Raw genomic sequence first — 22034 nt, 5'->3', positions numbered from 1 at the left:
CACAAAGCCTGACGCTATTTGTAGGAGGCCGACGGCGAGCGGCGCGGCGGGATCCCAGCATTCCTTTCGCGCCACCACCAAGATGGCGGCGCCCATGTTGAGGTGCATTTCGCCGAGCCGGTGGTTTTGCACCCCAGGCCCGTTGGGAGTCTTGCCCCGGGGGCTGCGTGAAGCCCACTCGGGCAATCAGGGGTTGCTGGCGGTGCAGAAGGCTCGGGGTTTGTTCAAGGAGTTCTTCCCCGACAAGGGTACGAAGGTAGAGCTCCCAGAGCTCTTCGACCGTAGCCTCGCGGGCAACTTTCCCCAGACCATCTACTGCGGTTTCGACCCCACGGCGGACTCGCTTCATGTGGGGCACCTGCTGACGCTGCTGGGCCTCTTTCACTTCCAGCGAGCCGGCCACAACGTGATCGCCCTCGTGGGAGGCGCCACGGCGCGCCTGGGAGACCCCAGCGGTCGCACCAAGGAGCGCGAGGCGCTGGACGCCGAGCGCGTGGGGAGCAACGCGCGCGCCCTGCGCCGAGGGCTCGAGGCCCTGGCCGCTCATCACCAGCAGCTCTTCCCCAATGGGCGGGCCTGGGGCAGCTTCACGGTGCTGGACAACTCGGCCTGGTACCAGGAGCAGCACCTGGTGGACTTCCTGGCGGCGGTGGGCAGCCACTTCCGCATGGGCACGCTGCTGAGCCGGCTGAGCGTCCAGACCCGGCTCAAGAGCCCGGAGGGCATGAGCCTGGCCGAGTTCTTGTACCAGGTGCTCCAGGCGTACGATTTCTACTACTTGTTTCAGCGTTACGGATGCCGGGTCCAGCTGGGCGGATCTGATCAGCTGGGCAATATCACGTCGGGATACGAGTTCATCAACAAGTAAGGGTCTTTTGACCCAGGAGAAATCCTGGGACCAAATAATTTACACGCGAAATAGCCGGTGATGCACTGTTAAGATTGTGAATTGACGCCCGTCGTCCAAGCCCTTGTTGGTTCTTCCCCCACCACCCCCCCCCCAACACCCCCCCAAGGATCTGTAATGGTGTTAATATCATCACTGGCCAGTGAGAACTAGAGGGCTGAGTTAAAGTGATAAGTATGGGATGTAGCCTAGAGCTCTGCAGGAAATAGGCCACAAGTCAGGATTGTATGTTTTAATTCCCCTAAGTAGCTCTTTCTGTTTCTGATTTGAGAAACTGCTTTTCTTTGTTTAAACCCGAGCAGGTAGGTATAGGCTTCCTTGAGTAGCCTCTGCTTTAGCTCTGCACCTTCCATGAAGCTAGGGATGAGCCACAGGGCTAGCCCATGTGCTACTCATTTTTTTTAAATTCCTTTAAGTTAACTCCTTTAGTGTCTCCACCTGACTCCCCCTTAAGCAGCACCTCCCCTGGGCTTGCCCAGAGTCACTGGTTCAATTGCTATTCAGAATGACAAATGACAAAATAGTGAATGCTGTGAAAGCTGTAAGAGGTCACAAAAGTTTTCTTGGGGCAAGAGGCCGCACAGAAATTTGAAGGGTGATGAGCAGAATCTACCATCACCTCTGCCTGAAACACATAATGAAGTTTTTCTTTGTGCATAGGTTGACTGGAGAAGACGTATTTGGAATCACTCTTCCTCTAATTACAAGTACAACTGGAGCAAAACTGGGGAAGTCTGCCGGCAATGCTGTTTGGCTAAGCAGGGATAAGACATCTCCATTTGAGCTGTATCAGTTCTTTGTCAGGCAGCCAGATGATTCGGTAGAAAGGTGAGTTCTTACTAGTGTGCTGAGAAAAATTAAGCTCATAAGTTCATGATATAATTTTAGCATTGAATCTCTCTGTATGTTTGGTTATTGTTTTTAAGTTCGATTATATTAAAGGCATAAACAATTACAACACAGAACATTGTAATTTTAACTGTCCTGAAGTTAAAACACTTTTGGTTGGTTAAAGCAGAAAACCACTGTGGTTGATAGAAAACTTAGATCCAAAGTCCTGATTTGCATCTGGCAAGTACAGTAAAACTTGATATAAAGACTTCTGGTGAAGGGGTGTCCATTAAATCTGCAAGTCCAGTATTTAATAAGTAGGTTTTCTGAATGTGTATGTTAAAAATTGACAAATTAGTTTACTTGTTTTTACTTATGTAGACACATTTGTGTAATTAAAATTAAGTATGTATGAAAAGTTTAATTTCACAGAAAAGTTTTTCATATGTATTGTAATTTTAAATTTATACTGAATAGGTCTAGTAAATGTGTGCATTCACCAGTTACCGAGAGTAAGCAGATGCCCTCAGCTGGGGCATGGCTTAGTGCACACAGGAACAGCAGCTAGCACTGGTTAAAACTGCTGCAGAGCCCTGACCAGTTTGCCTCAGTGGATAGAGTGTCGGCCTGTGGACTGAAAAGTCCCAGGGTTCGATTCCGGTCAAGGGCATGAACCTTGGTTGTGGGCACATCCCCAGTGGGAGTTGTGCAGGAGGCAGCTGATTGATGTTTCTAACTCTCTATCCCTCTCCTTCCTCTCTGTAAAAAAAAAATCAATAAAAAATATATTAAAAAAAAAAAAAACTGCTGCAGAAAGTCACGCCATTCGACAATAGAACCAATAACCAAGCTTGATTCGGTGTGATCATTCCCTGAACATTGTTTATAAGCAATGACTCTTGGATTTAAATATACAGACTATAGCTGTAGATATGTAATATTTATTTATGTAGGCAAAATTACTAGTGTTTTTCCAACGTGTGATCTATTCGCTAGAGTTTATTAAAAACAACTGAATCAATAACAAAAAAACACACCTGTTAATGTAATTATAAACAAATCTTGGTTAAAGGCATTTTAAAATTTACAGGGTGTTAATTTTCACATATGACACATGGACCAGATTTAGTCTGTTAAGTCAAGGTCTGCAAAATCGAGGGTTTATTGTATTTAAACTCTGACTTCCCGTCCCCAATCCTCTCTTTATTTCCCTATGTGTCAGATTAATGGTGTGTCTGTTCATGAAGTTGTCCATTTATCTAAAACACTAGAAGCCCAGAAGGATTATGCACGTGTAAGCTGTCTGTCCGCTGGTCGGCAGCTCCGAAGTCCCTGGGCCCCTAGGGCGAGGCGGGGCGGGGGCCTGGTCCTCCTGCGTCCGGAGCCCAGGCCGGGGTCTTGCCTTTGCCTCCCGCCCAGGAAGGCTGGGGCCGCCACCACGTGCTCCTGCGGCCCAACTGCCGCCAGACTCCTCCCCGCAGAGCCGCGCAGCCTCCAAACCTCCAAAACGCCGGCTACTGCCCCAGAGGCCTGTCTGTGCCGCAGCACAGCCACGGCGCAGACGCTGAGCTCGCGTTGCCGCTGGCAACGCGAGCTCAGCGTCCTGCCGGCCCAATCACCACCCCAGCCACCCCGAGTCCTGCCCCCTGTGTCACCCGCTGGCCCAATCATGGGCGTAGCGAAATGATGGTAATTTAAATATTACCTTTTTATTATGTAAGATTTTTTGAAAGTGGGTAATTGCTGTCTTGTGTAAGTGAAATGTCTTGCCCAAGGAATGTAATATAAGTAAATAAATAGGTGAGGACAAGCAGTCTAAATGGGTGGTGTTTCTAGCAGGGAACAGTCTGGTTCCAAATGCACATTTCAGCTTGCATTTGATGCAATAGTGCAGTAGGCAGAGGACGTCCTCACAGTTTGCAGGCATCTTGTTATAGGGTAGGGTCAGCTGGCAAACGCCAGGCAAATTCGGAAAAGTAAAATTCCAATGAGTCCCCTGATGGAATCAGGACAATACGTTTAGTCCATTGTTCCTGAAAAGTCTTAGTCTTCATTTAAGCATTTTGCCAAGTTTGAGGTGGACTAGGGAGTGGGGCCATTTGGGCAAGTGATGAGGCCAATTAACCCCACAGTTAATTGCAAGTTCAGTTATGTAATCCTGCCAGCTATGCTGATAATTGTGTTGGTCTCAGCCTATTGATAGTGATACTATTGGCTAAAAATGCCTGCGAGTGCTCACCTGGGCCCATACTGCTTGTGGTGAGCCCCCACAGACATTTCCACATAACAAGACCTGCCCTTGTTATGATTTCGGGATGCAACTCAACAGCAACCTTTGGGACCTTTGGCAAAACAAGATTATTACAAGTCCTTGAGGGTACATGGCACTCTGAGGGCCGCACAGCGAGGTCACAGATAGAGACAGAGGAGGGAGTGTAGAGGGGCTCTGCTTTTACTGGGGACGAGACAGGTTGCCTAAGGTTTCGTGGGGTAGCTCAAGTGGCCAGTTATGTAGGTTATCCAGGGCTTTCCAAAGGGGGAAATTCATGAGTGGGGGAGGCCTACTGCCTTATCAAGTTGGTTCACTCCTAGCTGTATCATACAGGGGTGGGCGAAAGTAAGTTCACCATTGTGAGTACACGAAACAGAGTTCAGTGTTGTGTTATTATTTCCATACGAACAACTATAAACCTTTGCCCACCCCTATACAATTGACAGTATGTTTATTCAAGATGGATGTCTTTGAATATACTATATCCATGTACATTTTTGCCTCCTTTGTAGATTGTTAATTAATCATAAAGGAATGGGTTTGTTTCTGCGCTCTCTATTCTGGTCCATTGATGTATACGTCTGTTTTTATGCCAATACTATGCTGTTTTTTATTACTATGGCCTTGTAGTATAGTTTGATATCAGGTAGCATGGTTCCTCCAACTTTGTTCTTTTTTCTCAAGATTGCTGAGGATAATTGAGGTCTTTTGTGGTTCTATATAGATTTTTGGAATATTTGTTTTAGTTCTGTGAAATATGACATTGGTATCTTGATAGGAATTATGTTGAATTGATAGATTTCTTTGGATAATATGGACATTTTAATGATTTTAATTCTTCCTTGTGCAGGGCCAGCACAGTCAAGGGTTCAGTGAACCTGGGGGGGGGTGGGGAGGGCGGGGCAGCGAAGGATTAAAGAAAAGACAAAGAGAATAGCTGGGGCTCAGTGGATCTCCTGTGCCTGGCTGAGGCTACAGAGAGAGATCCAGGCAGCAAGCTGAGGCTTTATTTTATAGCCAGAGGTAAACAAGGTAGTGGTCAACATAGTTACAATGTTCTTGTGAGTTTCACTTGTTTTGGCAGCACTTGCTGCACCTCCCACAGCCCATTAGCTACCCAGGAAGGATCTAGGGAAGGTCATAAGGTCAAGCTTAATTATCCTAAGAGGGCTGTGCCCTCTAAGCTCGGACTTGTTTGTGGCTTTGCCAACAGGTCAGTCCGAGGCTTAACCCTATAGCTGCTCCCTACATCTCTCCCTTCTTTTATTTTTAAGCTACTACAGTAAAACTTACACATCAAGAACAAAGCTCTGACTATTAGAACAATAACAGAACAATGCCAACGCAAAACCCAAACTACAGACATGTTAACATTTTAAAACTTGAACATCAAGAACAAAACTCTGGCTATTAAAACAATAACAAAACAATGCCAGTGCAACACAGCAATAAGAGAGAAATCAAACTACAGACATGTTAATATTTTCAGCTACAAAATGAAAGTTACCTACTCAGAGTCCTTAGATTTGGCCGAGAGAGACTTTACAGAAAACTGGCAGCTCACAAAAGCTAGTCAGCACCTCGGTCCCTTGCTTATCCTTCGTTTTCTTCTTCCCCATCACTATTATTGGGGCAACTCTCAGTCTTTTGAATGAAGGGACAAGGAGCTTCTCTGGGTCCCCTGTACCTCCTCCAGCCACCTGTGCTGCTTCTCCGTCTCCTTGATGAGGATGCCCCACAGCTGCTGCAGGTTGGAGAGCCTCTGTGGGATGGTCTCGGCATTCAGGCTGCTGCTGTTGGTGACGATGCTCTGGCTTCTCTCGAAGATGCTGTTGATGTGAAGATGTTGTTGATGCAAAGCTGGTGCTGTTGGATTTCCTTTTAGAGGGTCTGATTTTTCTTTATAGTCCTCAGATTTGGACAGTCTTAATTTCCCATGTTTCATACCTAGCTATTACTAAACTTTGCTCCCTACCTTACTTTTTGCTTTCTGCACATGTGCCTTAAGAGAGCCTCCTTTCACCTTACAATTGTAGTTCCCCCAAATTCAGGCCCCGCTTTGGGTGCCACATGTGCTGGGCCAGCACAGTCAAGGGTTCGGTGAGCCTGGGGGTGTGGCGAAGGATTAAAGAAAAGACAGACAAAGAGAATAAGCTGGGGCTCGGTGGATCTCCTGTGACTTGCTGAGGCCACAGAGAGAGATCCAGCCAGCAAGCTGAGGCTTTATTTTATAGCCAGAGGTAAACAAGATTTGGAAGTTCCCTCTTTGATGAGAGTTTTTATCAAAAATGAGTGCTAGATTTTTATCAGTGGGTGCTTTTTCTGCATCTGTTATGATTGTGTGATTTTTGTTCATTTTGTTTATGTCATGTATCACGTTTATTGAGTTGCAGATATTGTACCAGCCTTGCATGCCCGGAATAAAGCCCACTTAATCTTGGTATATAATCTTTTTAATGTATTGCTACAATCTGGTTTGCTAATATTTTGTTGAAGACTTTAGCTCTATGTTCATGAGGGATATTGGCCTATAATTTTCTTTCTTTGTAGTGTCAGTGTCTTTATCTGCCTTCAGAATTAGGATAATTTGGCTTCGTAAAAGGAGCTTGGGAGTCCTCCCTCCACTTGAGTTTTTTTTTAATAGTTTGAGAAGGATAGGTGTTAGTTCTCCTTTGAGTGAATGTTTGGTAAAATTCACTTGTGAAGCCATCCAGTCCAAGACTTTTGTTTGTTGGGAGTTTTTTTTATTACTGCCTCAACTTCATTAGTTATAATCTGTCTACTCAGATTTTCTGATTCTTCCTGCTTTAGTTTTGGAAGATTGTATGTTGCTAGGAATATCTATTTAGTCCAGATTGTTTAATTTGCAGGCATATATTGTTCGTAATATTTTTTTATAATCCTTTGTATTTCTTCAGAGTCATGTGTTGCTTCTTGTCTTTCATTCCTGATTTTGAGTCCTCTGTTTCTTAATGAGTCTGGTTAAAGCTTTATCAATCTTTTTATCTTTTCAAAGAACCAGCTCTTGGTTTCATTGATCTTTTGTGTTGTTTTTTTAGACTCTAATTTATTTATTTCTGTTCTGATCTTTTGTTTCCTTCCTTCTACTCACTTTGGACTTTGTTATTGTTTTCTAATTTCTTTGAGTGTAAAATTAGATTGTTTATTTGGTATTTTTCTTATTTCCTGTAATGCTATTAATTTCCCCATTCGTACTGCTCTTACTGTATCGCATAGATTTGGACTATTGTGTTCTCATTTTCATTTGTTTCGATGTATCTCTTGATTTCTTCCTTGACCTCATTGTTAACCCATTCATTGTTTGGTACCATGTTAGTTCGTTTCCATGTCTTTGTATGTTTTCAGTGTTTTTCTTGTTATTGATTTCTAGTTTCGTATCATTATGGTCAAAGAAGATGCTTGATATGAATTGAGACTTGTTTTATGTCCTAACATGTGATCGATCCTAGAAAATGTTTTATGTCCACTTGAAAAGAATTTATATTCTGCTGCTTTGGGGTGAAATGCTCTGAAGACATCAGTTAAATCCATCTCAGACATTTCTCTTAGCAAGATGACAAATTTAGAAGGAACATGTCAGAATCAAAATTTAAGGCTGAGCAGAAGGAATTGGCTAATTCCTCAATTCTTATTACAGTGATTCATAATATGGATACCAGTGCTGTAAAAATTTATCCATGAAGTTTAGTTGACCACAAATTCAGTAGTCACATAGCTACCAAAAAAAACCAGTATCATGGATAGCATTTTTCATTAATACAACATTAAAAATTGATCAATTACTAAGCTGCTCTTTATATTTCTTTTCACAGTAATCATACATGATACCTACATTGCCAATATGTGTTCTCCCACGTGTAGATAAACTTTTATTGAAGTACACTTTATACTAGATCTCTGGGAGAAACTTAGAAAATCAAAGTCCCATTGTCTTGCTTTTACGCAAAAGAAACTTAAGGCCTACAGAGAACTGCTGTACAACCCAGTGATCCCACTTCTGGGAATATATGTGAAGAAATACAAAACACTGGTTCAGAAGACTGCAGTGTTATTTACAATAGCCAAGATTTGGAAGCAGCCTAACTGCCCATCAGTAGATGAGTGGATAAAAAAGCTGTGGTACATTTACACAGTGGAATACTACTCAGCTGTAAAAAACAAAGAAGAAAATCTTACCTTTTGCGACAGCATGGATGGACCTACAGAAGTATTGTGCTAAATGAAATGAGCCAGTCAGAGAAAGACAAATACCATGTGATTTCACTTATGTGTAGACTCTAATGAACAAAATAAATAAAATAGAAACAGACTCATAGATACATAGAATAAACTGACAGCTGTTAGAGGGGAGGGTAATGGGGGACTGGGTGAAAAAGGTCAAAGGAATTAAGAAAAAACAAACACCTCATTGACACAGGCAACAGTATGGTGATTACCAGAGGGAAAAGGGTATGGGGGGTGGGTGAAGAAGGTAAAGATGGGGTAAATAGTGATGGAAGGAGACTTGACTTTGGATGGTGAACACAAAATATAAGGTACACATACATGAAAAACAAAAGTGTAAAATAACATGCTTGGGAAGAATGCACACAAATTTAGATTGGTGATTATCTCTGGGGCAAGAGGAGAATATGATGGGGCTGGGGCCTTCATCTATACCTTTGTTATTTTGTGACTTAAAAAAAAAAAATCATGCTCTGGCCATTGTGTCTCAGTTAATTGAGCATCATCCCATGCACCCAAATGTCAAGCATTGGATTCCCAGTCAGGGCACATACCTGGATTGCAGGCTTGATCCCCATTAGGAGATGTGCAGGAGACAGCCAATTGATGTTTCTCTCTCTCTCCCTCTTCCTCTTTTTCTAAAATCAGTTTTTTAAAAAGACATTTAAAAAAATATATACAAATAAATTAAAGAAAGATCTGGAAGAAAGATGGCAAAATAGTAATACCTTCAGTCTGGGTGGCATGTGTATGATTGTCTTATATTATGTTTAGTACATTTCTGCACATTTATTGTTTCACAATTAAAAATAATTTTAAGACAGAGAGAAACCAAGATGACAGCATAGGTAAACACTTATACTGCTGCATCACACAACAATTTCAAAACTGCAACTGGAAGACAGAGCGGACATCGTCCTGAACCACCGGAAAGCTGGCTGAGTGGAAATTCTACAATTAGAAGGAAAGATAAAAGGACACTGAGACCCAGAGGAGCTGTGGAGGACAGATGTGTGGAGACCCGCGCGCGTGGAAAGGGCGGGCGGCTGAATACGTGACTGGCTTACTCGCAGCGCTCGGGGAGGGTGGGCAGCAAGCGCGTGCCTAGCTTTCTCATTTGGGAGGGAAACAAAACCTCCCGACTGCACTGAGATCCAGTTCCGGGTGAGACTTTGGGTACCCAGACTCATTCGGGGAGAAACGACTGTATGGCAGCGGGCAAAACTCGAGGGCAGCCTTCTCTCAGAGGTGCGTGCAGCCATTGCCGCGGGACACTGAGACATAGGGGCCTCGTAGGGCGGGGCTGATGGGAAACCAAGGCTGTCTGCTCCACCCTGAGACTCCGCCCCATCCAAGCTGAGCACAGAAGCTCCCAGCGGAGACACAGCTGATCCTCACAGCCAGTTGGCCTGGAGATCAACTCCCCCCAGTGATACAACAATCTAGGCTTAACTACAACAAGACTGCACACACAGCCCGCAAAGGGGCACACCAAGAGTGTTCACCTCAGGTAACGGGAGGCTGAGCCACTGGGCCCTGCTAGGACACCTAGCACACAAAGCAACTCCATCAACTCAGGGAAGCAGCCAAAATGCAGAGACAAAGAGGCAGGTCACAAATGAAGGAAATGGAGGAAAGTAAACGATTGGATATAGAATTCAAATCCACGGTTATAAGGTTTTTCAAGCATTTCCTAGAAAAGGTTGATAAATTTAGCCAGACCCTCGAGGATATGAAAAAGGATCAACTAGAAATTAAGCATACACTGACTGAAATAAAAAATATTATACAGAGACCTAAAAGCAGACTAGAGGATTGCAAGAACCAAGTCAAAGATTTGGAATACAAAGAAGCAAAAAACACTCAACCAGAAAAGAAAAAAGAACCCAAAAAGTTGAAGATGGTGTAAGAAGCCTCTGAGACAACTTCAGGCATACCAACATCAGAATTATGGAGGTGCCAGAAGAAGAGAGAGAGCAAGATACTGAAAACCTATTTGAAGAATAGTGACCGAAAACTACCCCCACCTGGTGAAAGAAATAGACTTACAAGTCCAGGAAGTGCAGAGAACCCCCAAAAAAAAGGAATCCAAAGAGGACCACACCAAGACACATCATAATTAAAATGCCAAGAGCAAAAGACAAAGAATATTAAAAGCAGCAAGAGAAAAACAGTTAATTACCTTCAAGGGAGCACCCATACGATTGTCAGCTGATTTCTCAACAGAAACTATGCAGGCCAGATGGGAATGGCAAGAAATATTCAAAGTGATGAATAGCAAGAAACTACAACCAAGATTACTTGACCCAGCAAAGCTATCATTCAGAATTGAAGGTCAGATAAAGAGCTTCACAGATAAGAAAAAGCTAAAGGAGTTCATCACCACCAAACCAGAATTATATGAAATGCTGAAAAGTATTCTTTAAGAAAAGGAAGAAGAAGAAAAAGATAAAAATTATGAACAACAAATGCATATCTATCAACAAGTGAATCTAAAAACCAAGGGAATAAAAAATCTGATGAACAGAATAAACTGGTGAATATAATAGAATGAGGGGCATAGGAAGGGAGTGGACTGACAATTCTTGGGGGAAAAGGAGAGTGGGGGGTACGGGAAGAGACTGGACAAAAAGCGTACACCTATGGATGAGGACAGTGTGGGGGAGGTAAGGGCAGAGGGTGGGGTAGGAACCTGGTGGAGGGGAGCTAACCCTAACCCTAAGGGGGAAAAAGAGGAACAATTGTAATAATCTGAACAATAAAGATTAAATTAAAAAAACAAAGTGAAATTATGAAAAACAAAACAAAAAAATAAAACCAAAAAAATAAATAAAAATAAATAAATAAAAATAATTTTAAAAGCAAAGGGAGCCAGAGATAAAAACTAGATATGTGATATAAATGTAACATTTTATTCTTTGTCCCGAAGGTACCTGAGGCTCTTCACTTTTCTGCCCCTTCCAGAGATTGACCACATAATGCAGCAGCATGTCAAAGAGCCAGAAAAGCGGGGTCCTCAGAAACGACTTGCTGCAGAAGTCACGAAGCTGGTTCATGGACAAGAAGGGCTGGATTCTGCTAAAAGGTGGCCTTTTCAAATAATTAACACTGATGAAGTTATTTAGTTAACTAGGGGCCCAGTGCATGAATTCGTGCACCTTGAACTGTGGGCCGCGAGGCTGTGGTGGGCACAGGGGCAGGTTTCCGCCCATCCTCTGCACCCCCTCCAGGCCCCTCCCACCATGGCCCCTGGTCCCCTGTCTGCCGGTAGCCCCACTCCTGCCACCGCCGCTCCCATGTGCTGACGGCGCTGGCCTCGTTTGTGCCCACTGACAGCGCAGAGCGATTGGGGCCAGCACCAGCAGCAGGTACAAGCAGCTCTGGCACTGGCAGCGTGTACAATCAGGGTCGGCACCAGCAGCAGGTGCGAGCGCTGGGCGAGAACACAGCGGGCAGGAGCAAAGAACTTTCAGTAACCACCAGAGGCTCACCCTGATGACAGCAACCAGCACCCCGCCTTGGTCTGGTGCCCCTGTTCACCTGCTTCATCCCACTGCAGCCAATGCCCACCATGTTCCGTGCTCTGCCACCTGCTGCCGACTCCAGCCATGTTCCCCACACACCCCCTGGTGGTCAGCACATGTCATAGCAACCGGTTCAGTTCTGCTGTCTGGTCTATTTGCATATTAGGGTTTTATATCCTACCTAATAATAGGCAAATATGCAAATTGACCACACCCTCGCTACGCCCAAGCCACGCCCACCAGCCAATCAGGGCAAGTATGCAAATTACCCAACCAAGATGGCAGTTAATTTGCATACGCTGCGGGAGGGAGGAGTGAAGACAACTTAGAAGGAAGAGGGAGAAAAAGCAGAAAGCAAGGTGGCTGCCAGAGGGAAAGCCCGGGCGGGGTGGGGCGGGGCGGAGCGGGGCAGGCGCTGCGGCCACAACAGTGGCGGCAGCGGCAGCGCACGCGGCCGCAGCGGCCGCTTGCAGGATTCTTCCTGCAAATGGGCTACTAGTATATAGATAATAGACTTGGGAAAATTTAGAGCCACACTGCTTTCGAGTTGTCCTTCACTGCTAACAAGGATTGCCAGTGTGGGCTATAGTCACTTTCAGACAGCCTCTCTTTATCATAAAAACGATCCTGAATTAAGTTTATAAATTATACCAGGTAAATTTTGCTGTTTCAAAAACTTTCAGTCTAGAGCAGTGGTCGGCAAACTCATTAGTCAACAGAGCGGCAAACCGCGGCGGCTCACGAGCCACAGTTTGCCGACCACTGGTCTAGAACATAGTGGGGACTTCATAATTGGTTACTGTGTATTAGAACGTGTATCTGATTTAGCAGTTGCATGATGTTGTCCTCAAACTGTTTTTCAGGTGTACACAAGCCCTTTATCACAGTAGCGTAGATGCACTGGAGGTCATGTCTGATCAAGAGTTAAAAGAGTTGTTTAAAGAAGCTTCATTTTCTGAATTAGTTCTTGACCCTGGAACAAGCGTCCTAGATACATGCCGCAAAGCAAATGCCATTCCAGATGGTCCCCGGGGGTAAGATTATTTAACTTTCAGATTCACAGTTAATTCAGTATTAAATGGTACAGTTCACAGCATGTGTTTCCACAGAGTGCTTTCCTGAGAATTCTTTAATGGTGTCTCCTTTCTTCTAGGAGTTATATTGGTCTGAGAATAAAGTGAAAACTGATTAATGGTGATAATAGCTTAAATTTCAGCTTATTGCTGAAAATACCTTAAATTTCCTATGAAGTCAAGTACTACTATACTGCTTCTTATTAAATCGAACTCAGTCAGTTTGTCCTCCAGCATTGGAAAAGGCTTGCATTTAAGGAATAAGTATCTATAATAATAAAAGCGTAATATGCTAATTAGACTGGATGTAATTCCGGACAAATCTGGGGCTGTGAGGGCCAAGGCAAGCCACCATGGCTGTGACTGACTGGCGGGCTGCAGCGGGTGGGTGGGGCCTGGGGTCTCGGATGCCTGCCAGCAGCCGGAGGGAAGCCCAGGTCCCAGTTGCCAGAGGGAAGCCGGTGCTGGCAGCCGGAGGAAGGCAGGCCTACTCTTGCACAAATTTCGTGCATCAGGCCTCTAGTATTCAATAAGTACACTGGGATCAGTCAACTCAGGATGGTCACAGTTTGAGAAGATCAGAGGCCCTAAGTGGACAGAGGCCCTAAGTGGACAGAGCCACATGAGCCATCTCATATTCAGTCTGTATCCTCTTTATTTGGGGGAGTAGAATGGTTATCCAACCTGTTTAAAATATTAGTTGAATTTCTGAAAACAAGCATGTGATATAACTTCCTAAGACTATTATAACTACATACAATTATTCCACTTGTGAATTTTATTTTCTTATTCAGGAAGCAGGTAGAATACTTAAAATTCCTCAGTTATGTGGTATTAGGGAATAAGGTGTTCCACAAAAAAAGTTATTTGGCTTATATTCTATGCTTATCCACTTATAAATGAAACAGTGTGATATAGAAGGAGAAGCATTAGTTTGCCAAAAGATCCTGGGTCCCTCATCTACAGGAGTTCTAGCATACGTCAAATAGTTATCAGTCTGTGTTCATGGTTATGAAGGACCTTTGTTATATTATAGTTGGTGGGTGTGTTATTTTCCCAATTGTTCTGGATTATTTGCCTCTATCCTAAAGAGCTTAGATTTCTCTATAAGGAGAAAATATCCATTGTCTCTTTGTATCACCTGCCACTCCACCTTGATTTCCTAATTTGCTAGTTTAGTTAACATTCACTGAACTGAGGGTGGTATCATGCACTTCCCACAGGGAGTCGGCGGTTCTAAGCCTTTTCCTCCCTGTGGAAGCATTTTTCATTTCCTTCTGAACTGTTCTAGTGGTTTACTTACAGATAACAAGTTTTACTGCTACTTAAGATGACACCATATCTGATTTAGCCAGAGTTCCAAGTAATACTTACATTTTTTAGATTGTATAAGCTTGTGCTTTTAAGCAAAATGTAGAACATGATCTGGGAACAATAGCAAACAACTTAAAATAAAGCTTTGTAAGAGAAAATTTGTTCCTAAATATTAAGTCTTTTACTGTTGATCTAAAACCATGCATAGTAGTTTAACTTTGGTAACACACTCAGATAAAACTAAGACTTGCCTTGCAGAAGGACTTCCAAGGCCTTTCATGCTCTAGCCCTCTCTGAAATCTCACCTCCGTCTGGCTACTCCCACGCTTCCTCACTGTTTGTGGAAATAACTGCAACCTACTCTCCCAGTTTCAGTGACTCTTCTTTCAGGAAAACTTCCAGTCCCCACCCCTCAGTGCACTCCTAGAGCTAGTAGCTCATGACAGCATTTAATCAGTGTGTCGTCATTGTTCATTTGTTTGCCTCTCTCTACTAGTTTGTTATACTATTTATATTTAGTGCATAGTAGAGCTCTGTAAATGTTTATTGGATGAATTGGATAAATAACTTGAATAAAACCTAATTACTTTATATAGGCCAACAAAAAAATTTTAGTAATCTATAATTTATTAAATCAGCAACTGATTTTGTATTTCTGAAATTAGCCAACTTTGCTTGGTGTTTTAACAAAATTTGCCCTTATTTGCATATGCTCAGAATGTAATTTGAAAGGATTTTCCAATTTCATAAGCAAGTTTCTTAAAAATTTCTGTAGCTAATACTGTAACAGCAGGTCCTCAAATAATGTCATTTCATTATGTTGATGAGAAAAAACAAGACAGTTTTTGGCCAGGCCCACTGTGTGGAGTTTGCACGATCTCCCCATGCCTGTGTGGGGTTTTTCAGGGACTCTGGTTTCCTCCCTAAGATGTGCACATGAGGTGAACTGTCATGTCTACATTGTCCCAGTCTGAATGAGTCTCTCTGTGCATGCATGTATGTGTATGCATGTGCACACACATGCCCTACAATGAAAGGTGTCCTGTCCAGGGTTGGTGCCTGCCTTGCACTCTGAGCAGCTGGGCTGGGGAAAGCTCCAGCCACGTGCAATCATTCAGCCTATGATAAAATTGGTTTTGTTCCATGTTGTTTCGCTTAAGAGTTTCCAAGAACCTATCAACAATATTAAGTGAGGACTTACTGTAGTTGTCACTTGTATCTCATTAAAAGCAGCGATGTCCTGTAAGTTTCTTTTCTGTGATTTTCCTCCCCAAGGTAGGGTCGCCCTCCAGAAAGTGATCCATTACTCCAATTCACTTTATTGTTAAACCCACTAAACAGTTCTATCAAGAGCTGAGATATCCCAGCTCTTTTTTGCCAGGAAACAAGAAACCTATTATGCCTTAAACGCTCCTTTAGAAGAGCATTAAAGGGAGACATCATCCAGTAAAAGTGAAGATAAATTCTTGGTTCAGTGCTAAAGTTTTCAACTGGAGAGCCTCTGAAATACAATAGTGATGTATCTGTAATATGGGGAAAGATCAACAGTGATTGGATTTACCTAGTCACTAAATATTTGTTTTTAGGTATCGGATGATAACAGAAGGCGGAGTCAGTATAAATCACAAACAAGTAACGAATCCGGAGAGTGTCTTGGTTGTTGGACAACATATTCTTAAGAATGGACTTTCATTACTTAAAATAGGAAAAAGGAATTTCTACATTATAAAATGGCTTCAACTATGATGAAAAATCCTGATGATTCAAACTTACCGTCATTCATTCTCAAGACATACGAAAGGTTGGCTCCAGAACTTAACATTCCTTCACTTACGCCAGTCAGCAGAGAATGGAGTATATACTCTAGGCCTCACAGTGTGAGTAATTTCATTATTTATATAGGTTGGTATAAATATTTTGTCTGTGTAACAATGGGATATTTTTATTTCCTGATCCTTAAACATTAAGGACTACCATAGAAACTGTGGTTTCCAGGGTTAGTATGCTTTAAAAATTATACTTTATGAAAAAACTAAATGCTGTCTTTCCAATCCTATCTTGTTCTCCCTTCCTGGACATGGGGGGGGGGGGGCGGGGGACAATGAAAAGAGGTAATATAAAGAATTGCAGATACTTTTATATCAAGTATATATATCTAACTGATCTCGCTAGGGTCTGTATCAAAACCAGCAGTGCCTCTAGCATCCACATTAGAAATGCGAAATCTAGTACTGGAAACTGATTTTTGTTGTTTAGAAACCAAATACAGTTCTTTAAAAAGAGAAAAATTAGATAGCCATAACTGGCATTAGAAATAATAAAAACAGTTTATTTTCAAAGAAAATATTAAAAATCAGTACTTGACTTTACAGAAAGTTTCTAATTATTTTCCATTCCCTTACCTGTGTTTCAGTGGAACTAAATTTACTCACAGCCTTATTTTGTCAAACTACTAAGGTAGCAATATTTTACAAATTTACGAACTTAAATTAGTTTTAAGTTTCAACTTCTTGCCCCCACCAGATTACAACTTGAGATAAACTGAAAACTTAAGTAACCAAAGAAGTAAAAGAGGCAAATATTATGTTATACCAACTATCCAATTATATGAGAATATCAAAAAATTCTCAGGTAATGGAAGTTTTCAGGTCAAATTTAAAAGATTTCCTATCAAGACTTAGTTAAGCTCTACATAGTTTAGGCAAATTAAATCTCCAGGACTTAAATTTCCACATATGACAAATCCATTTCCCTGAGGATAAAGTGAAAGGTACACATAGACAGAATGGTTCATAACCATATTTACTCTAGAAAACCTTATAGGCAGCCAAGAGTGGCTTTAATGTTCAAGTTCTAGCCATTTGCTACCTGGATTACTTAGAAAAAGTCACTGTCTTTATATGCAAAAATGGATATGTAATAATTCTTCAGTGAATTGTTAGAATCTAATACAGTCTACATTGCATTAGATTTGTAAGTTCAAAAGCTAGAGTTTATCTAAACCTTTTTCTGGGAGTAAAGTGAGGAAGAATTCATTTATTGATAAACTTTAATGTCATTTCATATCAGCAATTTTATTTACACAGCAAGAACATACAGGTATCCATTATAAATGTCATAGATCTCCACATTTCAGAACTTCACCCAGTTTAGAGCCAACAAAAGTTTTCTCTTGCCACACCTTTCTTGCCTGTTTTTCTTTGTACAAGGTATGTAGTACTAGAAAGTGCATTACCATAGCATGTCTTTATAGGGAACATTTTTTAATTGGAAATCTGTTTGATATACTGGAGAAAGATGAATTAGAAGGGTTTTTTTTTTCCCTTTATAAATTCAAAAGGCTAAAACGGTAGTTATCTGTCTAAAGTAAGTAAATCATGGATGGGTATAATTCAAAGCTAATGTTTAAAGATGGCCGAGTGATTTTAAAGTGCACTAACAAACATTTTGGTACCATGTATTCTAACCAGTTCTGAATATGGGTTTTTTTATGTTTGAGATAAATTGGTGAGCCTGTTATTTTTTTTGTAAATGGGTACCTAAAGTTAACAGATATATTCATATTGCCAATAGTCCTTCATAAATATTGTAACTTAAAAAGAAATTTTAATATCTGCTAGATGCCTTAATAGTTATAATGTAATTCATATCAAAAATCACCTGAGGAATTTTAATAAAATGTATGTTCTAAACCTCACTCCCAAGCTCCTGAATGCAAATTAGCTGTCTATAAGCCATTAGGAGTGTATGTGTCAGCATGGTTTTTTTAAAATAAGGCTCCACCAGTATTTTCACACCTCTGTTCTAATTTTGCTGGTGTGAAGCAAAAGTAACGATTACCATCTAATACTTACTGATCTAGCACAGTATTTGGTTTTAAGTCCCACCTCCAAGTAAGAGCGTGGTGTTAAGCTGCACAATTTTAAGATATATCTGAATTTTTTTAGAACCTCTAAAAACCAAAAGGAACTGGTCTTCACCAAATCTCACTATATAATCATCTCGGTGGTGGTTTTAATACAGGAAAATGCAGTTCATGCTTCTCGGTGTAAGGAAGCAGCAGGGACTTTAATGCACTGGGCAGTGTGGGCCCGGAAGTGGAAGGCTCTGTGGCTACACGTTCCGCACTCCATCATGGTCATTGTCACAGGTCCTCTGTGATCCAACTTCCTAACACATCCAAGGTGCAGAGATAGAACAAGGACAGGCGTAATACAGTGACTATGAGTAACTTGTCAACCCGCATCTTTCAAAACCAGATCAGCTTATATAATGCATGCAGTACAGTTGTATGAAATGTCTTGGTGCGTTCTTTTTGAAGGACTATGGCAGCAGGTTTAAGACTACTAACAGATTACACAGGTAAGCTGCTTGTACAATGAGAACATTAGCATTTCTTTTTAAGTTCAAATGAAACTATCACAAGAAAGACTTGATGTATTTTATATATACTGGGAAACTTTAGAAACAGCCATTTATTTGGATTGTGTGATTTCATTCTGTAATACAGAGTACAATTTTCAGTGTATAGCCAGTCTTCATATGAGCAATTCATACCATTGCAATACACAGAAGTTCATAAATAAAATAGGCAGTAATTTTTGAGTCAACAAAGTCTCAGTATTATGTAGTTCTCTTCACCAAAGATGAGTCTCTCTGATTTCAGCAATAATTTGACCTGCTCCTTGTAATGCCTGCATTAAAGAAGATTAAAACAATTATAAATTCACATTTATAATAGCAAAGAACCTGAATTATGTAGGTAATCTCTCTATTATGTGGTTGATTTATACTAACCAGTATCTGTCTGGACTCTAATCAATTACCAACATCATATGAAGACCATAGTTGTACTCAAGAATCAGAATGCATTTTAAACAGATGTTTAAACAAAGTCACAGGAATACCTTTAGCATATCAGCTGCTTCTTTCCTACGTTGTGCCATGTCCTCAGATTCAGTCAGAAGATCATCCAATAAGGATGATTTATACAGCTGCCCTACTAACTCACTCTGAAGAGTATCTTTCACATGATTAACCAAAAAATGCATTACTGCCTTTGGCACACTGCAAAACAAAACAAGATGATCCATTTGATTTAGAATAAAAACCTAAAATGCATGAATTTTCAAAACAGATCAAAATCATCCCGCAATCTGATTCACATCATGTACTACTAACCTGTCTTGAATATTCTTTCTGACAATAAGAAAGTAAGATTTGATGAGTCGTTCAATAACTTCACAATCTCGCTGCTCTCGGGCAGAAAGTTTGCGTGCAACAGGAACTGGCTAAATGGGATGAGAAAAAAATACTACTTTTGTGTCATTTTGAAATGGCAGTGTTTGGCATTCAAAATTCATTGAGTTTTTGAGATTTTTAGTTCCTTTTGTCTTTCATAGTGTTTTCCTAGTAATTATCTTATTAGTCCTCAACCAAATTCTCATGGCTTACCACATCCAGCAGATTCACAGCATGGCCTTTTTGTGGACTAGCTGGCATAATTGGAATTGGTTTTGATTTTTCTTCAGCTAATAACTCTTCAGCTTTTGAAGTTTTCAGCATTCCTCTCCAGTTGCCTGTTGTTGGTTCTTGAACAGCATCTCCAACCCCACCACCTCCAGATAAAACCTAAAAAAAATAAATAACGCACACACCATATGCTCCAAAATCTCTACCAACCATATTAGATCTAACCATAACTAAACAAAGTTCATTTTCTTTGACAGCAATCAAGGCGAACACACATCCAGTATCCAGCTGGAGTATAACAGGTCAGAAAGATGGGGTGGCACGTATGACCTTCTTTAGCATTTGCTAGCTAGCTTTTCCAAGTTTTTCCTTTTTTCCAAACCCTCTTACACTAGATTGTAGAAAAAAGTATAAGATGCCCTTAAAAACAAGACTGCTTATTAAAGGCACAAGGAAAAACAGAACTACCACTCAGCTTAATTTCTGCAAAGTAACCTAAATTCTATTGAACTATGATCTCTCCAAAAGTTCTAAGAACTCAAGTTACTTTAGATTTAGTCAAAATATCGTAAGTTAAAAGTAGAGACTTTTTTAATGAAATAAGAATATACCCATGATTCTTAGTGACTTTAAGCTGTCTAAAATGTGACAAACACACAGGTTCCCTTGATATCTATATCCTTGAGAAAGGATCTGCTGAAAGAAATCTAGTGCTACCATTAATCACAACTGTTTTTCACCTTTATTTCTCAAAGAAAAATGACTAGGAAAATGAGAAAAATAGTCATTCATCAACATTTAAGAGGTCAGATGCTCTTTAAGATCTTAGACTCTAAAATGACAATCAAAATTTATAGACAGAATTAAAATGGCTTATATAAACAATAGAAAAGTGTTATGGCAACTGTTTAAAAAGTCAGTTTTGGGTATTATTCTGACCCAAATTTATCTGTTAATTAAGAGGAGCTTTATCTAAATATAGGCAGTATATTTACACATTAATTTTAAAATGTCTGTTAACTATACATGAATGGTATAACAAATAAAATCTTAAGTAAGCAAATTAAGGGTGATGCAGTGAGTGAAATAACAAGCAATGACTTAGATGGTTCTCTTAAGGTCTGAGCACAGTGGGCTGAGAGAAGACATTTATCAGGTTTTATTTGAAGTTCAGAACCTTAAATCTGGATAATAAAGAAAGGAGTCAAGTGGCAGAATAACCAGATGAATGGTTCTGAAATTTACAGATTAATAATTTCCCCCTAAAAAGGTTATCAGAAAACAACAAGTCTCAAACTCTTGAAGTTCCCATTTGTGTTAATGTGCTTAAGCTCTTGAGGCTTATGTTAAGCTACATATATAGGGTGACAAGTGCAAACTGAATGGAAGCATAAGAAGGAAGCATGAGAGGATTACCTATTAGTACTGGACAGATCTCAGAAATATCCAATAGTACAATTTCCATCTCTGGAATCTTAATTCCCAACCAGAATATTAAATTCAAAACTATTCTCAAAGGTAACAGAAAACAGTGGGAAAGCCTATTATTGTTATTATTTAAAACAACATTAAAACTAGAATTGATGCCATCTTAAAGGGGTTAGTTAGATAAAAGCAACATTAAAGACATAACACAGACAACAAGTTAGATACCACTGTACAGACAGGTTCTTCAATGGTTTTGAAACAGTGTTTCAGTGAGAACCAACATTGCCATTCTGAAGCAAGACTCACATTTTTAGTTTCTCTTCTGCTGTCCTGAATTAACTGTTAAAAGATATGTTAAAACATGCAGTTTAACAAGCAAAATTTCATTATCAATGGCTTGAAAGTCAAAGTGCAGAAAATTTCCTCTTTAACTTCTTTTTCTGTATGCATTTTCTATATTGCAAGCAAAAGCATTTTATAAATATACACTGTTATATATAGCCCATATTAATATTCTGTTTTTCAGTGTACTGTTTTCAGATGATAATGTTGAACCAAACAACTAGGCATGCAGGCTTAGACTAAGAATCAGAACAGACCTTGCCATCAGCCTCAGCAGAAGCAGCAGGGGAGGGCTCCTGGGAGGCAGGTGCCAAAGCACTTGGAACTTTAGAAGACTAAAGGCAAAAAATGCAGGGAAAAAAATCAAGGATGCCAAAATGCATTCAGAAACATTCTATAAATGTGAATTTTCCCATCTGTATCAAAATAATAAAGTAACATGAAAAACAAAAGTAATCATGGGACATAAAATTAATGTTTATTCTGCCTTATTTCTTGTACTAATGTCACCTTTGTTAAAGGCTTTTTTCAGATGCATACCTAAGGAAAGTCCAAATCTAAAAATTTCATTTTTAGTTTTGGAACTTGGTAAGATCTTTTCTGGTAAAGAATTCGAGATACTGGAT

General features: G+C 40.7%; 2 protein-coding genes across 9 annotated transcripts in view; one reads left to right on the top strand and one right to left on the bottom strand.

Moving 5' to 3' along the window:
- Positions 1–73: 73 nt before the first annotated feature.
- On the top strand, positions 74–17863 carry YARS2 (tyrosyl-tRNA synthetase 2). Its single transcript, XM_079773425.1, has 5 exons — positions 74–864; positions 1568–1735; positions 11185–11340; positions 12643–12813; positions 15753–17863. Exons 1-5 carry the CDS (start codon positions 83–85, stop codon positions 15910–15912), a joined length of 1437 nt encoding a protein of 478 aa, XP_079629551.1. The 5' UTR covers positions 74–82; the 3' UTR covers positions 15913–17863.
- A 380-nt stretch (positions 17864–18243) lies between these two features.
- DNM1L (dynamin 1 like) overlaps positions 18244–22034 on the bottom strand; it is a 49241-nt gene continuing 45450 nt past the window's right edge. For 2 of the 8 annotated variants that reach the window (XM_079773421.1, XM_079773417.1), the window contains 6 exons: positions 21666–21743; positions 21373–21405; positions 19621–19797; positions 19348–19457; positions 19074–19233; positions 18244–18860 (listed from right to left, as the gene is read on the bottom strand). In XM_079773421.1, the coding sequence (XP_079629547.1) occupies positions 18804–18860; positions 19074–19233; positions 19348–19457; positions 19621–19797; positions 21373–21405; positions 21666–21743 (615 nt within the window). In that variant the 3' untranslated portion in view covers positions 18244–18803. The remainder of the gene's footprint in view (positions 18861–19073; positions 19234–19347; positions 19458–19620; positions 19798–21372; positions 21406–21665; positions 21744–22034) is intronic. The other 6 variants (XM_079773422.1, XM_079773418.1, XM_079773423.1 and 3 more) reach the window with 3 other exon arrangements.

Source organism: Cnephaeus nilssonii (genome assembly GCF_951640355.1).
Source record: "Cnephaeus nilssonii genome assembly, chromosome: 6".
Classification (NCBI taxonomy): Eukaryota; Metazoa; Chordata; class Mammalia; order Chiroptera; family Vespertilionidae; genus Cnephaeus; species Cnephaeus nilssonii.
This window is presented reverse-complemented; position numbering and strand designations above follow the sequence as displayed.